General features: G+C 41.1%; 1 protein-coding gene across 2 annotated transcripts in view; it reads left to right on the top strand.

Moving 5' to 3' along the window:
• The window catches only part of LOC122866718 (calcium/calmodulin-dependent 3',5'-cyclic nucleotide phosphodiesterase 1C-like), a 77451-nt gene that overhangs the window by 14980 nt on the left and 43892 nt on the right, over nucleotides 1-18579 (top strand). For both annotated transcript variants that reach the window (XM_044176744.1, XM_044176742.1), the window contains exons 2-6: nucleotides 9668-9718; nucleotides 9875-10034; nucleotides 13394-13507; nucleotides 15963-16145; nucleotides 17949-18015. In XM_044176744.1, coding sequence (XP_044032679.1) covers nucleotides 9668-9718; nucleotides 9875-10034; nucleotides 13394-13507; nucleotides 15963-16145; nucleotides 17949-18015 — 575 coding nt within the window. The remainder of the gene's footprint in view (nucleotides 1-9667; nucleotides 9719-9874; nucleotides 10035-13393; nucleotides 13508-15962; nucleotides 16146-17948; nucleotides 18016-18579) is intronic.

Genomic DNA, 18579 nt, shown 5'->3' with positions numbered 1-18579 from the left:
GAACACAGCAATGAGCACACAGTGGGCTGGGTGATGGAGCAGTCTAGAAGAACGAGTGGAGTACTGATACCGTCTTTGGTAGAATGGGGTTAGAGATTGGGAACCGGAGCCACACACACTGGAGACAGGCAAACTCACAACTGGATGAAGGAACACTGGAGTTGAAGCGCACACTGGTGTAGGAAAGGGAAGGAATCCAAAAGGCGTCTTTCATCAATGGGGAGAGTCCTTAGTATTAATGAGACCGGACAACTGGCTGGGGTGAGTAGTGTGCTTTTATACTAGTGTAGATGAGGTGCTGATGGGGAGCAGGTGTGTGAGTGGTTATTACTATGGGGAAGGAGTGCATTGTGATTGGGTGACCGTGGAGCCTGGCATGTCTGACACATATCTAGTACAATGAAATCTGCTATGGTGCCGGTAATTGCTTGTTTTTGGCCTTAAATCTACACTGTAAACAATTTGACTGTACATTTACAAAAAATTACTGGCTACTAGTTGCATTACTTTCACAGTAAGTTACTGTACAATTTTTACAGTAAATTATTGTGAAATTACAGCTGTTTACTGTGACCTCACAGTAGTCATGCCATCATATTACTGTGATTTAGCAGTATGCTCCCTTAGGATTACGGTATTTAATTGTGAAGTTAGTTACTGTCCATCAGATTTCTGCATTGTAGCAGTATGCTGCTGTGGAATTACAGTGTAAACAGTAATAGTAATGCAACTCAGTAGCCAGTAATGTGTTGTAAATTTACACTGATGTGCTGATGTAAAATACTGTAAATTTGATGTTTTTATCTATTAACCCATCAATAACCTATAACATTGAAAAGACATGTTAAATTCAAAAACACACAAACATGATAAATTTTACAGATTTATTTTACAGTATAATAGTCTGTCTACACTTTCCAGCAAACAGGTTTAGATAGTCATTCTTCTCTCAATTGAACAAGGAGACACTATAGAACACATTATTACCTTCAGTGACCATCTTATTGATACATCAACTACAACTACATCTAGCTAAAAACACAGAGCCAGTGTTTTGTTTGTCCATTCTGGGCTACTGTAGAAACATAGCGGTGGAAGGGGACCTGCTCCCTCTGTAGATATAAATGGCTTATTCTAAAAGGTAATGAAAACAACAATTCTTATTTCCAGCTGATTATACACTAATGAAAACACTTTTAAATATTATAATCCATTTCTGCCATATTCTGCAAATAGAGTCCCCTAAATTTTACACACTGCTCCTTCAACATTACATAAGATCGATACCACTCCCTGATTATACGTTGAATATGAGGCTACAGCCAGCAGCTGATTAGCTTAGCTTAGCACAAAGATATGAAACGGGAAAACAGCTAGTTTGGCTCTGTGCAAAAGAAACGGCACAGGTGTCAGTTCCCAAACAGTCACCACCACTTTCAGTGGGTCACTGCTGTTGCAGTACAGAGCAAAAGTAAAGTTAGCTCAGTTTGAACAAGGTGACATTACTGTCGTTTAGTTAAACAGCAACCATTTTAATAACAGCAACTGAAAGACATTTCTATCACAAACCCACAGTCAAGAACAGTCCTGCAACAAAGTAGAGGTGTGTGATTTACCCAGGCAGAGCATTTGCACACAACAATTGACATCATTTACATCTACTGTTTGCAGAGAATGGAGTATGGAGTCTGTTGTCTACAGTTCATCAAACATCTTGCTGTGGCTGTTTCTGTTTGTACTCTTCCTCCTAGAATTATTTCTAACCAGTTAACAAAAAAATAGCTCCTAATATCTCCAGATGTCGCCCTGTTTTCATTGTAGAATAGCACCGCTAACGAAGCTCCACTAATTCAATAACACATTTAATTTCCTATATCTTTTTCACAATAATGCCTTCAGTTGTTTTGTAACTGGAAGTCTTGATATAAAGCAGCAGCAGGAAATGTTGAGTTTTCATCAGCAGTAACTTAACACAGCTCAGACACAAGTGAAAGTGATCAGGAAACTGTAAAATAAGGCAGATATCTGAAAGTACAAACAGAAACACAGGAGAGAAACTAAGCTTCACACTACAAAAAAAAAAAAAAAAAAAAAAAAAAAGTTCGAACCTACAAAAGTACTGAGAGCTGAACACAGACTTTTCAAAACAGCTTCCTCTGTAGTCTCCAGCACAGACACATGAGTTGAGTTTGCAACACACCACTTGTTTGAAGGGGAGAAGGGGGGTTATCACCGCTTGGCTGCTGTGGTCCTGCGCATCTCTAAAAACATCCAAACATTCCTGGTTCAACCCACCAAATAAAAAAAAACAAAAAAAAAACACAAGCCCTCAAGTACAATATGATAATAATAAAACTTTATTTATAGAGCACTTATCAAAACAAAGTGCTTTACAACAAGAGAAATAAAATACCACAGTGAATGATGAAATATAAAGAAATAAAATATACAAAAGCAATAAAATAAACAGCCAGTTCAGGTAAAATCAGGATATGCTTTCAGATAAAAAATGTGTTTTGAGAAGAGACTTAGAAGACACTGACTCAGACAACCTAATTTCTTCGGGCAAGTTGTTCCAGAGCCTTGGGGCCCTGATGGCAAAAGCTCTGTCCACCTTAGTTTTCATTCTGGACTCAGGAACAGACAGAAGACCCTTGCCCGAAGATCTCAAACTACGTGAAGGTTCATAAGGGATTACAAGGTCTAAAATATAGTCTGGAGCCAGGCCATGAAGAGCCTTAAAAGTAATCAACAAGATCTTAAAAAAAATCAATCCAAAAACAAACAGGGAGCCAATGTAAAGAGGCTAAAACAGGTGTGATGTGGTCATATCTCTTGGTCCTGGTTAATAGCCTAGCAGCTGAGTTCTGTACAGTCTGCAGTCGTGTCAAAGTTTTTTGATAAAGACAAGTGAACAGATTGTTACAATAATTGAAGCGTGAGGAGATAAAGCATGTACAACAGTTTCTGCATCAGTAAAATTTAAAATAGATTGGTTTTTTGCAATGTTTCTGAGGTGAAAGAAACATGATTGACAATCTGAGTAATATGTTGCTCAAAACATAAATTATCAAACAGGATACCAAGATTTCTTGCAACAGGCTTGATATGTTGTGACAGGTTACCAGTAGATGGCAGTATTTGTTTAGTGATGTTTTGGGGCCCAATAACGAAGATTTCAGTTTTATTTGAGTTGAGCTGAAGAAAATGTATTGACATCCAATTTTTTTTATGTCAGACAGGCAGTCCTGCAGAGAACTCCGGTATTATTGTTTTCCACAGCAGCAAGAAGCTGCTTAGATACAAGTTTTTCGAGAATCTTGGAAATAAAAGGCAGTTTAGAGATTGGGCGATAGTTGACCAGCAGGGTAGGATCAAGCCCAGGTTTTTTTTTAGGACTGGCTGGACACAAGCTGTTTTAAACTTATCTGGGATGCAGCCAGCGAGCTGTTAAAAATAAATTTGTGAAAAGGGCACAATACAATCCATAACTTCCAATAAAAACCTAGTTGGGATTTTGTCCAGAGGGCTGGAGGATACTCTCATAAGAAACATGATGTCTGCGAGTTCATGCAGAGTAACAGCAGAAAAATTGCTCAAAGAATCCCTGAGTGGGTGATCCACATCTAAGAAGGCAGGATTAGGGCTGATAGCAGATCTTATTAACTCTGCCTAAGAGCAAAATAAACTTTTCACAATCAGCAGGGGCACAAGGAAAGGCTGGGTTAACTAACTGATCCACAGTCTTAAATAGGAATCTGGGGTTGTGCTGATGGGCAGAAATAAGTGCAGAGAAATGAAGTGTTCTTGCATTCTTCACCTTCCTTATATAAAAGGCATAATAGCTCTTTCATAGCCACAAAGTGGACCTGGAGACCTGATTTCTTCCATGTGCGTTCAACTCTTCTGCATTTCCTTTTACAGCTTAAAATACTGTTATTTAACCATGGCTGTTTTCTAGTATTTGAGTTTGGTGTATTTTTCAGAGGAGCTATGAGATCTAAGATTTACAGACATGTCCCTGATTTCCACAGATGGAGTTTTCAGGCTCAAAGTAAAGACTAGGTCTAAGGTGTGGCCACGGGAATGAGTTTGGCCAGACACATGTTGAAAGTTAAAAGAGTTAGTGATATTTAAAAAAAATCAGCAGCAAGGGCATTAAAGGAGTCATCAACATGAATATTAAAATCACCACAAAGAACAATTCTATCATAATTTAAAACAAGACTGGATAAAAACTCCAGGAGTTCCAACAAGGAGCCAGCTGGTTTTAGGGGGTGCGATAAATAGCAAATATGACTGGGAGTGGGCCACCAAGCTTAAACATGAGCACTTCAAAGGAGGAAAAATCTTTGCAAGCTTTGAGGTCACACTTTAAATGCTCCCTATAGACAGTAACAAGGCCACTGCCAGCTAGCAAATACAGGACAAGGAGGTAAGTGCAGTGACAAGGGCGTTTTAATGCAACAGTAGGAGTAGAAGACAGGTGTAGCAAAATGGTAGACAACGTTGACAGGAATTAGGAATGTCTATAGAGTCTTATCTGTATTAGAAGTCTGTTCTGTTCACTGGAAGTGACGGGGAGCAGGAGAACCAGGAGACGAAGACACACACACAGGCTGAGGGGAATCCAAGGTACGTGGGGATCTTTAGAAGTGCGGTCAGTCAGGTAGAACCTCATGGTAGGGTTGAGACCAGACAGTGAGTGAACCGGGGGAGTGTAGCTTTATAGTGCAGTGGGGTGATGTATAATCAGTATTCAGGTGATTGAGATCTGCTGACTGTGGTGGGTGAAGCCGGTGGTGTCTGTGTCGGCTCCCTGACAGTCACCACCTCGACCACAAACCCTAGGGCAACTAAAGCAGTCATAATCTGGAGGGTACAATTCAGCCAGCTGACTGTGATCACCAGGACGTAACCAGGATTCTGTTAAGAACATAAAATCTAAATCAGTAGAAGAGATAAAATCATTTAAAACAAACTTACAGGCTGAGGATCCTGCTAAAATGACCATTTCCACGACCCAGTGTAGGAATTGGACCCGAAATGAAAGCATGCTTTCCGGTGCTGTTGCGCTGGTCAAAGAGGTGGATGAAGTCTGCTTTTCTCAGCTCCGATTGCTGATGAGCGGTGTCATTGGTACCGACATGGACTATGATTTTCGTGATAGTCATCGTGAGTGCAGCCAGTAGTCCGGGGAGCTTTTCCAGGATGTCAGGGGTCGTAGCTCCGGGAAAGCAGTGTGTGACCGCATTAACGAAGCGGATATTCCTTACTATGAAATCTCCAAACATCAGCGTTGTTGGGGAATGAGAGGAGGCATAGTCGATGATCGTGGAGACCGCTGAGTTCCATCAGCTGTCCCTGGGATAGTTGTGGCCGAGGACTGCTGTGGTGAGGGGGCGGCGTACTATGTAGCAGAGGTGTTCTCTGCCATGTCAGGACGAATGAGACCTCTAGAGCTTCTCCTGATCATGGCGTCTTTCAGTAACTTGCGGCGAGAGGAGGAGGAATACTTGACTGCTGGAAAAAGGGAACATCCCTCCAGTGATGGAAAGTCCTGCGTATCCTGGATGTCAAACCCGTTGACCAGCGGGAGGTCCCGATGTGAAGGAGGAGGCGGCGGGCACTTTGCACCATGTCTGTCAAACTCACGGGAGCCTTCTCACCACCCCCGCCGACAAGTGACTGTGCATCCACTGGGGCTTGGCAAGGAGTAGAAATGGCCATTGCTTTGGGCTTTGCACCCATGAGGAGCCACCGATCTTCAAGCTTAGCTGAAGTGGCTTCATGCTCCGGGACACCAGTGATGATGGAGCCGAGCCATGGAAGAGTGGTATCATAATCCAGTGCTGGAGTGGAGCAGTCAGGGGAGTGAGATGGGATGGTTGCATTCTGGCTTGCGCAGCCAGAGGAGCTGAGGACTGCAAGGTTTTTTGACTGGGCTGAGGCGACAGTGGAGAACTCCAGGATGAGCTTGTCTTTTTCTCTGAGCTCGGCTTCCAGACAGGCGATACTTTTCTTCAGCTTTGAGTTGGTAAGGTGACAAGATCCACACTCAGCCATCAGGCTTGCAGTTAGTCCGTGAGAGTGCTTCAAAGCTTAAATCCACAGTAAAGTCCATAAAAGTGCTAAAGAGCTTAAAATCCTTAGTAAAAGTGACCGGTTAGCCTAGCCGCCGGGCTAAAAACAAACCTGGCTAAGCTAGCAGCAGTGGGGGCAGTCCGGTAAACCACATCGAGTTACAGCCAGCTTAAAATCACTTAAGATCCATACGTCCGATGACTGAAAACTTTTACCAAGTTAAAACATATAGGTAAAACAATGGCCCGGAAAACAGTGTAGCGTAGAAAAATTGGCTTAAAAACTCGATAAAATGTCAATTTATGAAGCTCCTAGCAAAGCTTCTGGCAGGTACACAAAAACGCTGACACAATAATGTCGATGTTACCTTTGGATTTCCAGAGTGCAAGAAGCATCTTCAGCATACTTCAAATTGAAATTAGTAGTAGTATCTGGCAAAAATGGCAGCCAAACCAGTTGTGAGGTCCCATGACCACTTGACTGTCCCAACGACAGCATCCATGCCCTCGGCTTCATTGTGTCACATGAAACAAAAACAGATATACTCATCATGCCCTGCTGTTCAGAAAAGTAATTAAGAATCATTTTTTAAGAGCCAGTAACTACAAACATATAAACCTACAGCTACAACTCATTGCAAGTCCTTTGGACTGTCTAGTTATAACTATTGTATTTGCAAAACAATGATGAGTGCAGCTTGGTCTAACAGCGGGGAAAATGCCACGCAATACATTTGGCAGTGGAATTTTCTAGAGACAAGACGATCAATGGAGTAAGTTTTTATTTCTAAAAATAACTTTATCAGAATATTGACATGCGCACACTACGAATAAGCCCAGCTAACTACATATTTGAGATGAATTTCCTCTACCTTTGTGCTAATCCATGACACAATAATGTCTCTGGTTGATAATAACTGTAATAATGCTTACGTTAAGGCTACAGCTTACGTCCAACTTTATTCCACAGTGGTTTTCGATTAAAATTAAAAAGCACTGCAGAAAATTCTGTGAGGAGAACATTATAGCAGGGAAAGAGAGAACACTGTTAGCTAGACTAAATTTTAGACTAAATTTGACATTTCAACACTTACCGCTAAATCTGTCGGACAAGACCATGGATGAGACGAGAGAGCTCAGATGACACGGCACTAAAAATACAGAATTTACAGTAGTTTCCTGTAGTAGCCCCATCTGCATTAATTTCACAATAAAATTCAGAATAAGGTATTATATTGTGAAATATCACAGTTAAAGCCTGTTAAGTGATAATAATGTACAGTGTAGGGTTTTCTGGGTTAATCTGTGAGGATGTGAGGATGAAGTAGACGAGCTGTGTGTCATCTTCACCACTGTACATGAGATGGGCCTAGCAGAGACATACATAACATATATTTTAAATTAGCCTTGTAAATAGACTCATTGCCTGCATTATATGTATAGTAAATCTGCCAAGATAACTGCAGAATGGCCAGCTAGCTATGCAATTTACCCATTTCAAGAGGTTGGCCAAGTTTGTTGTTGAATGATAAGCAAATTTTTGCAGAGTTTTCATTTTACTTTGTTAGGGTTGTCCTTCAAAAGTTCAAAATGCCTCCTGCTTCCGGTCTTCCTCAGCCTCTGCCTCTTCCTCTACCTCCTCTCACCCTCACTCTTCTTCTGACTCCTTAGGTGTGGTAATTTGACAGTCAGTACTTTGGAATTGCAAGGAAGTGACATCATGATATACTTCTGTGTCTGATGTATACAAGTGTGTTTAGTGTTTTGCAAATCACTGTATGTAATGTTTTGCAAATAGTGTGAAGCTGACAATGTGCTTACAGTTGTGCAAATCTAGCCTTGTGTTTTGCTCCTTGAGTGTAAGGTTTTGCTAATTGTGGGAAAAGTTTAATTTTAGTGTGTAAGCAATCGTAAAAAACTGTAACAGATGTGGCTAGTCTATTTCCCTCTCTGTTTGCCCTACAGAAGAGTCTACACGTTTTGCACCTGCTTTCCCACAGAAGTTAAATCAGAAAAATGTTCCTCTGCTGCAGTTGTCCGTGCTATTTGACCTTTTAGAACTTGGAAAGGGCCACTAATCCATAGTAAATATAAAACAAGACTCCGATTCTTTCTTTGATCTAATGCCCTGCCACTGTTAATGCTTGAATGTGACTGCAAATTCTTATGGTGATCATATGTTGCTAAAAAGGGTGCCTGGTAACAACCAACAATGTATTCCTGGTTTCCCTTCATGCAGCCTGCATCAAAATGCTGCACTCATTAGATATTTTATGATTGACAAGTACATTAAAACCAGAGCTGTTCTATTGTTTACTATGACACACAAATATAAATATAATGTATAGGCCTATACAGTATATATTTACAGAAAATGATATTGTGAATCAGTTAAATGCCTGTATTCACATTAGTATAACAGAAGGCCATGTACTTTTACAGTGTGTGTGTGTGTGTCTGTGTGTGTGTGTGTGTGTCTGTGTGTCTGTGTTTACTGACTGCTGTCTCTATGGGAACCAGAAGAGATGGGAATTGACTGTGACATCATTTTGACTGGTGCAACTAAATGTGCGTGTGTTTTGTCAGTTGTTAGGGTGCTGAGCTCAGGGAGTCATTATCACTAATGAAGTGGCCTCTGTCACAGAGAGTAATCTGGCTGCACTTTATGTCCTCCTTCTCTGCCTGATTACTCTGCCCCCCACCCCCACCCCCCACCATTAAATATTGGAAGGGTCAGGTGTCTTCCTGGGTCACACATTATATTTATCCTGGTATAGAACACATTTACTTGCTGACTTTTACTCATTTACTCTTTTGTATGCATGTGCAACATGATTTTAGGATACTGAATAAACCAGACGAAACCTTATATAATTTCTGTTACAGTTTCAAGTTACGAGTGCAGCTTTAATTTGTGAATTCAGTCACCTACATGGGTGTTTTCAGGTACTCTGGCTGATTTGACCTCTGCACAGGTTGAAGTTGGGCAGCAGTATCCTGGGAATTACATGAGGTCACCAAATTGAATGTACTAGTAAAAATAATAAAGGTGCAGGTTATCCAACTTTAACAGGTGCAACAGGAGTATGGGAGATGCCAATCAAACACAGTCTGTACACTCACAGACAGTCCTGAGAAGAGGTGTGATCAGGCAAAGTTTGGCTGTTTGAGGACTTTAAACATCTGATTGACTAGAAAGGACCACACCATCAACAAGATGGATATAAACGATTTATTAATGAAAAGAAAAAAATTGGTGTGCAAGGCTTGAAGGTCGCTTGTATTTCTTCAGTTTGCTGCTGCGTTGTGGGGAAGCTTCGGTGGGGAATACACCCCACCACTCCATAGAACCCTATGGAAAAGAGGAAGGAGAGGAGGAAACATGAAGAGAGAAACGGGGTAGGAGGGAGGGGTGCCATATACAAGAGCGACAAAGGAGAAGAGGGTTAGGTGTGTATTTAAGGGAATGCCGGAAGTGGCATGGTTGAGGTGTGGTCCTGCTCCTGAAACTCTGCTAGATAGCTCCAACTTATATTACCAATGAGATTGTAAAATTAAAGAAATTCTAATTATTTTTTTTACAGTTGCCAATGAGGCGGGGGAAAGCAACCACCGTCCACTGGCCCGCTTTGCACGTGAGTTCTCCAAAGTTCACCATTTCAAGTTCAACTCTGGAAATTCAGGAGTTATTATCATGAGATGTGTAATAGAGGTAGATATGATTTGGTGGTGTGGTTGAAGATACATGTAAAAGCAACCAAATGATGTTTCTTTGTATGAAAATTGTCCAGGCTCACGGTCCCAGAATGCACTATGCACTGCGGTCATAGCCGGCACTAGCATTATTGAACACAAAGGAATTCTGAACGACCCACGCAGCACAGAGGAGATCCTGGCTGAAGCGCTGCCAATCCCTGATGCACCCGATGCCATGGAGAAGACTGCTATCAGGTCACACATGCACACACAAACAACACACATACACAGAAACTCCTAAAGAAACACAAAGTACAGACATAAAGAGTACGGTCTACACCTGCTGTATAGGAAAAGTGCAATTAATTAAAGTGATTTTTGTTTCTCCTTATCATTATTTATATCTGCTATCCCACCATGAGCCAGCATTTGGTGACAGTGGCAAGGAAAAACTTCCTTTAAGAGACAGAATGCAAATACCACCTAGATTTTTTTTTTAATTACAGCTACTTTAAAGGACTGTGGTACGTAGCCTGTTAATAAAGGCAGATTGATCATATCCAGTAAAGAAGTGCTAACTAAGGGTAAAACTTCTTTAAGCAGCCTAGTTAGGATGGGGTCTAAGAGACAGGTTGATGGCTTAGATGAAGAAGTCGTTGAAGTTAGTTGAATAAGGTCGATAGGAGAAAAGCAGTCTGAATATATATCAGGTTTTACAGCTGTCTCTAAGGTTCATGTCTTTAAGGATAACCGTTGCTGGCTGGGAGCGGGACGTGATGAATTTTGTCTCTAATAATTAAAATTTTATCATTAAAATAGCTCCTGTCGTTACTACTGAAGGTTATAGGAATACATGGCTCAATCTGTCAGCCTGGCTACATGATGAGTAGTAGGCTGATCTGTCATTACAGAGGGCTTTCCTATATGTTTTAAGACTATCTAAACAAGATTCTTCCAGTTTGGTGGAACGCCATGTCCTTTCAAGTTTCCGTGATGTTTGCTTTAATTTGCCATATACCATGGAGCTTACCTTCTTTTTTTTAATTGTCTTTTTTTTTAAAGGGGCGATAGAGTCGAATGTCGTTTGCAGTGTGCCTGCAGCACTATCAACAAGATGATCAATTTGGGAGGGACTGAAGTTAGCATAGGAGTCCTCTGTCATATTGAGACATGGTGCTGAATTAAATGCAGATGGAAAAACTTAACTTTAAATTTAGCTACAGCACTGTCAGATAGATATATAGTGTAGGAATGTTTGCCTAATGTTGTGTAGTCCAATAATAGGAGTTCAAAAGGTATTAAATAATGGTCCGATAAAAAAGGATTCTGTGGAAAGACTATTAATTGTTCAATTTCAATGCCATATACCAGAACAAGGTCAAGGGTATAGTTAAAACAGTGAGTGGGTTTATGTACACATAGAATCTAATGAGATAAACGCAGTACTAAGGCTATCAATATCAACGTCTACATGAATATTAAAATCACCTACAATATTTACTTTATCTGTTTTAAGAACTAAACTTGATAAAAACTATGAGAATTCAGATGAAAATTCTGAATAAAGACCAGGAGTGCGATATACTATAACAAATGGAACTGGCTGCTATGTTTTCCAGGTTGCGTGTGAATGACTAAGAACAAGGCTTTCAAATGAGTTATAATTTAGTTTAGGTTTAGCATTAATTAATAGGCTTGAGTCGAAGATGGCTGCACCTCCACCTCCTTGGCCAGTACCTCGAGGAATATGAGTATTAATATGACTGGGCAGAGTGGATTCATTTAGGCTAACATATTCTTCATGAACCATCCATGTTTCAGTAAGTAATTTTGTTGTACTATAGGTTTTTATGTATAATTCCTCTTCTGTTTACTTTTGATTACTCTTGATATATTAAATATTTTTCTGGCATACTAAATATTATGGTAGTATGGACATTGAAACGCACCCAATCGTAGAAAAGGTTTCAGTCGTAGTCATCTGGACACTGTTTTCAGAATCAAGACGTTTCGGCTCCCATCCGGAAGTCATTCTCAATTGTGAAAAATGGCCCGGGAACTCAGAAATTTAAGCTACTCTGTGTTACATAAGCCCTGCCCTCAGGAAGGAGTCTACCTGAGTATCTGTTGATTACTCTGCCTAGTTTCACCTGAAACTGACCTAATTGTTTCCATGATGGCCCAGTAATCAGTAATCAGGCCTATTGTTTTCTGGCTGCACCTCCCTCATCACTGTTAAGTACCTGATTAGCATAAGATTGGCGTGACCAAGGTGCTAATACACTGGGGTCAATTTTGGGCAGATTGAATCTCAGACCACCATTTCTGTTCAAAGAGGGGTTTTCTTTTTTCACAAAAATAGCTTCCTTGACACCCTTTTCAAACCAACTCTTCTCTCTACTTAGAATCTTCATCTCACTGTCTTCAAATGTGTGATTTGTAGCTTTTAGATGCAAATGCACGGCGCTCTGCAATCCTGAGTTAGCATGTCGTCTGTGTTGATAAAGTCTTGTGAAGTGGCTGTTTAGTCTCACCTATGTACCGTTCTTTGCAGTTTTCCTCACTGCATTGAAAAGAGTAAACTACATTGCTCTGTTTTTGTGTGGGCATCTTGTCCTTAGGATGAATGAGTTTCTGTCTTAAAGTGTTGCCTGGTTTAAAGAAAACAGGAACATCGTGCTGTCTAAAGATCCTTTATCTGTATACATAAGGAATGGAGACACCATTCCCGTTTCCCTTTTGTCCTGTTTTTTGGCTCTTTTAACTTTGTTGATAGCCCAAGTAGGATAACCACAGGCTGAGAGTACATTCTGGACATGCCTTTCCTCTTTCTTCTTACCCTCTGAGCCGGTGGGCACTTCTTGGGCTCTATGTTGTAATGTCCGGACACCCAGCTTGTGCTGTAATGGATGGTGTGAGTCAAAGAGCAAGTATTGATCCGTATGTGTTGGTTTCCTGTACACTTCTATCTGGAGCTTTCCGTTCTCTCCTCTGAGTGTAGAACAATCAAGAAAGGCCAGGCGGTTCTCTTTGGCATCCACTCATGTGAACTTGATGTTGGGGTCCACAGTATTGATATGCTCTGAGAACGCTTCCAAGTCTTGTTTCTTGATCGCTTGGTCCTTTCCTGCAAGGTGGAGTCCTCCTGCAGTCTTCTCCTCACCGCTGTCACTGCTTCTGAGGTTGGGATGCAGGTGAACAAGGACACAACATCATAAGAAACCATTACGTCATCTGGGTCCAACTGGAGATGTTTCACTTTGTCCACAGATTTCTGTGTGTTTTCTACATGATGTATTGTGTTCCCCACTACTCTGCTAAGCTACTCTGTGTTACATAAGCCCTGCTCTCAGGAAGGAGTTTACCTGAGTATCTGTTGATTAGATAGTTTCACCTGAAACTGACCTAATTGTTTCCATGATGGCCCAGTAATCTGTAATCCAGAAAACAATAGGCCTGATTACTGATTATTGATACTCAGGATAGTAAGGTTTGTAACAAGCTGGATGTTTCATTCTCTTCCTGACTTCCGATTCTACACCCCAAATCAAGCATGTGGCATTGTTTAAATAAAGTGGTGATGCTGATGTTGGTGTAGTGGCTATGTGTTGCAGGTTGCGATGTCTTGTAAAGCAACTGGAGAGGGGGGAGGCATCTGTGGTGGACCTGAAGAAAAACCTGGAGTATGCTGCCTCAGTCCTTGAGTCTCTATACATTGAGGAAACAAGGTAAGGAGATTCCAGCTCAGTTCTGCTGTGATAGCACAAGTTCACCAACAATTCTGCTCTTAAATGCTGTTTGGTCCTTTCATGATTGGTCATTACAGACTTTTGAGCAGTGGTGGAAGAAGTAAAAAAGCTCTTTCTTTGAAGTTGATGTAATTGCATTATTCTTGCAATTCTTGGGTTTTATCCACATGGTTGAATGCACTTATTGTAAGTTGCTTATTGGATAATAGTGTCAACTAAAAATTTGTAATGTAATGTAAAGTATTCCAATTCTTTAAGTAAATGTAGCAAAATTACAATGTAAAGATTCTTCATTGTAAGTAAAGATTGGAAAGATTCTACGTTAATGATGAAATGTAAGGAGCGAATGCAAACACCACAATGCACAGGTCATTGACCTGGTAAGACAGAGGAAGAGCTATGTATGGAAGCACCCCACAGAGCCTCCAAGTAGTGCCAGCAAACTCTCCCAGCAGGAAGTCTGAGAAGAGAAAGATCAGGTGGCCTGAAGCCTGTAAGACAGCAGAGTGGCAGAAGTCTGATGAGGATGTGGATAGTGCTGGAATCTACAGCCAAAGAGGATGTGGACAGGAGGCCCATTATAGTGAACATGGCTAGGAGACGAACTGCAATTACCAACAACCCATTTGGGTTCACCAAGCAGCTCCTCTGGCAGAGACATAGTGGATACTTAACTTGTCCAAAGAAGGAAGTGGACCAATACCTGTGCAGCACCTTCAGTGACACCAGCAGGGACCCAACCAAGAGCCAACTAAGGCCTTTGAGCAGAGGGATCCATTCCTGAGGGAAACTGAAGAAGTGGTGAGGAAGGCAAAGTCGTGTTTAGCACCAGGACCAAGTGGCACCTCCTACAAGGTGTAGAGGCACTGCCCAAGACTACTGCACTGGCTCTGGAGTATCATCAGAGTGATCTGGAGGAGAGGCAAAGCATACAGGTGTGGTCACACAACTGCTCAGAGAAGCCAAGAAGAACAAGTGCGACCTGGTGGTGCTGTGGTTAGACCTGGCCAATGCCTGTGGCTCGATGCCCCAAAAGCTGTTTCTGGAGATGCTGGCGCCATGTGCCAGCCAAAGTGAGTGACCTCATCCTGGATTTCTACAACGACTTCAGGTTGACAGCGCCAGCAAGGACAACAACATCAGAATGGTACAGACTGGACTGTTTGCACTGGCTATGAACATGCTAGTAAAATCTAATGAACCAAAGTGCAGATGCCCCAATTTCAGATCTGGGATTTGCCAACCACCAATCTGTGCTTTCACGGATAATTTAACAGTCCCCACAGAATCAGTACCAGGAGCCAGATGGAGCCAGATCCTGCAAGGGCTTGAAAGGCTTATGTGGGCCAGAATGTTTTTCAAGCCCACTAAATCAAGATATGTGGTACTGAAGAAAGGAAGGGTCATGGCAAGTTCCGGTTGTCCATCACATCAATTGCAAGCAAAGCCCAAGTATCCTAAAACTGTACTTGAGCACAGTGCTTGACTATATATTCTTCCACCTCTGTTTTTGAGTACTTTGAGACCTAAAGCTCCAAGCTGCTCAGCTCTTGTCTGATGAAGATAATTTATGATACAGTTACTCAAAGTTCATAGAGCCCAGGGAAGTTAGTCACCTCTGGCTTTTGTTCATTAGTTGTTTTTAATTATCGCACACGTATAAAAACAAAATCATTCACAATTTTAAGGCAGGCATGACAAGTGACACAAGTCTCACTATATCACTTGTCTAGCAATATTGCTGTGTTTTTTACCACTTAAATGCTATACATATTGGAAGTTGAGTATGCAATATGTATAGCATATACATATTGCATACTCAACTTCCCATTCAAAAAGTCAAAATCATGTGTGATCAAGTGTCATATGAATGCCTCATTAATTCCAAGACTGTTGACAATTCCATACCTGTTATAAGCCATGAGAAATTTCTACAAACCTAAAGAAATGTTTAAAGGTGGGGCATGCGATTCTGGAGAAATCCAATACCATGACAAATACCATGATATAGCGTGAACGACGATACAGCAAGTAATGTAACTAACTGTCGCTAGGTTGTGGGTTAGCGTAGCTAGATTGTGGGCTAGCAAACCGGCCCTACAGTTGCTGCTGTGAAGCTAACAGCCAGAGAGGACGAGACAGTTTCCCAAAGCCAGCACACCAGCTCCACACAGTGATACTCACAACTCCTGCTACTAAATAAAAATATGTCTATTGGATTAGAATCGCATACCCCACCTTTAATCGAATAAATTGTATCTAATTTGAATTACGGTTGATTTTTAATTGAATAGTGAGTAGAGCGTAAGTGTGATAAATAAACAGTGCAACAGCGCTAAATCAGATGATCATTTATATGTTCATACATAAAGGAGTCTGCAGAAATTGTACATTGTATGAGTTTTGTCTTTTATGAATATGCCTCTCCCTGCAGGCGGCTGGTGGATCCAGATGATGAGCTGAGTGACATCCAGTCAGATTCTGTGCCATCAGAGGTTCGTGACTGGCTGGCTTCCACTTTTACCCGGCAGAGGGGCCTGATGTTGCGCCGTAATGAAGACAAGCCACGCTTCCGCAGCATCGTCCATGCAGTGCAGGCTGGCATCTTTGTGGAGAGGTTTGGTTTGTTTGGTTTACTTTAGTTTGGCTTTGTTGGGTCTTGTGTGGCTTGGTGGTTTACTTGATGTAACAGTCCTCTGGTGTTGTTGTTGGCCCTTAATAATGATTTAATCATGAATTATTATAAACATTAACCTACTGTTTAATTATTATACTGTTAAGTATAACATTTTCAATTGAAAGTGCAGTTAACATTTTTGAAAGGGTTCCATTCACATCACATTCACAAGATTAAATTCAGTTTGCCATCCACACTGAAATGCAACAACAGAAAGTTGATTACATTATTTATTTAGGGAAATAAAAGCCTCTTGTGTATAAGACCAGTCACTTGAGAGAACTCTAGCCAGCTCACAACAGGGTCTGTGAGTGTGCCTGGCCGGCTGGCTAGCTAGCAACCCCTCAGGTGCTAGCTTGCTGTCGCGCTTTTTGTTTCTAAAAGGCATTTTCGGCACTGTGCTGCTTGCTCCACTTAGCTAGAAATTAATTTTGCTGGTCAAACGCAAATATAACCGTAAAATGATTAAATAGACACTAGACATTGGACAACAGTATTTTCCAGCAATCATTGCACATGATAAAGTAAATCATTTTATATTATTTAACTGAATAACTTACACAGATCATTTCTTCATAATGTATAGCTATATACACAACATACAGGCATCAGAAAAATGAGTTACCTCATTTGAAGGTGTATAAAGTCATATGGTACCGTTTGTTGCTTGTAGTAAGGTTAGAACTTGCTTTTCGTATATGTTACAGCCGCAGTTTAATTTATTTGCAGAGGGGAGGGGCCCACACCATCTATGCCCTGGCTGCCCGTGCACAGGCCCTCTCAGGCCACGGGCCGCAGTGCAGTTGCACTGGCTACACTGCCTATATTTACTCCACTGAGTGATCTCCTGTGTCAAAGTCAGGCCCTTTGGTAACCCATCCATACAACCTGAACTCCACCTTGTGGAGTTTTGACATACAAGAGTCATAACTCACATGGACACTAGAGGTCGATCTTCAGTTAAATATAAACAATGGTCATATTAGTTTGTTCAAACGGCTGATGCTGTCAATTTTCTTGAGAGGACAGTCTTGTATTGCTAGATAAGTTTAAGTAAGGAGAGTTTTATTTCACATTTACACACTAGAGTCCTAGAGGATCTTTACTTTCTGTGATATTTCAGAAAGATTTCCATCTCTGATTTTGTTTGACTTATGGCCTGTGAGGGAGGTGTGTAGTCAAGGTCAAGGTAAACTTTATTATCCCAAATAGGGAAATTCAGGTGGCCAAGGTGCAGAAGTACACAAAAAAGTGATAAAAACAGATATAAATACAAATATGCAGTCCTCCCTTCCTTCCCCAAACAAATCCAGACCCATGTAGTCACACACTCACACAGAGAGAGCATTTCCAAGCACCCTCACTCTGGCATACACTCACAAAGACACACACACATAGTATCTTCCCTTGTTAAGTTATGGTGACACTAGCTAGACTCACTGCTAACTGTATAACTTATTGTTAATGTAGAAACAGAGGAGAGGAGATAGTGGCTTGAACTTGCTTCATGGAACTTTTTTGAGAGAGTTTTGTCTTATTTTATTATTTTGTAAATGTTGTATCCCAATTCCAAACCCTCTTTGCACGTTTAAGAGATAGAAAATCATTTCTTCAAAGAAAACAAAACAGAAAGTTCTACGAAAGTTTTAATTCTAACCATACACGCCAGTGTAGCATTTAGTATGTGTTGGCTTGTTTTGACATTGTGTTGTCATATGTGTGTGTGTTATATCTCTGTGACAGGATGTATAGACGAACCTCCAACATGGCTGGTCTCAGTTATCCCCCAAATGTCATCACTGTGCTCAAGGTATGAATGTGTGTGTCTGTTTATTTGTGTATGGTGAAAAGCTTGAAATAGATTCATATACAAATAGCACTGAGTATTAATTTTATTTTGTATAAAGGTTTTAATTCCCAGCACTGCTGAGTGAGGGTCTAGAATGGAGGGATGAAAAAAGGTTGAGGTTGAAGGGTGGGATGAAATGACTGTTTCATAATAAGGGGACGAACCAAGAGTTGTTTAGAGTTTGTGGATGGGTAAAGGCCGGAAGGTGTAGTGACACTGATCCCAGGAAAGCTAAATCACAATAACTGCATTTTACTAACCAGACTATGCCACGAATGTGTGCAAGTTCATTTGGAGCAACACCTCGATGGAGCATCGTAGCTTTATCTTCCTCCCTGTAGGTGAGAAAATACATATAAGGGGCGCATGAACTGGTGTGAAAGAACAAACTAGCATGTTCTTTGATCGCATGCTGTAAGGTGCTCATTTGACATTTCAATTAAAAGAGAGAGAATTCCACCAGAGTGAGTTTCCTGGTACGTGTGGGCAATAGAAGCCTTAGATGAGCTGACATGATGGTTAGGA

The sequence above is a fragment of the Siniperca chuatsi genome, linkage group LG19 (assembly GCF_020085105.1).
Source record: "Siniperca chuatsi isolate FFG_IHB_CAS linkage group LG19, ASM2008510v1, whole genome shotgun sequence".
NCBI lineage: Eukaryota > Metazoa > Chordata > Actinopteri > Centrarchiformes > Sinipercidae > Siniperca > Siniperca chuatsi.
This window is presented reverse-complemented; position numbering and strand designations above follow the sequence as displayed.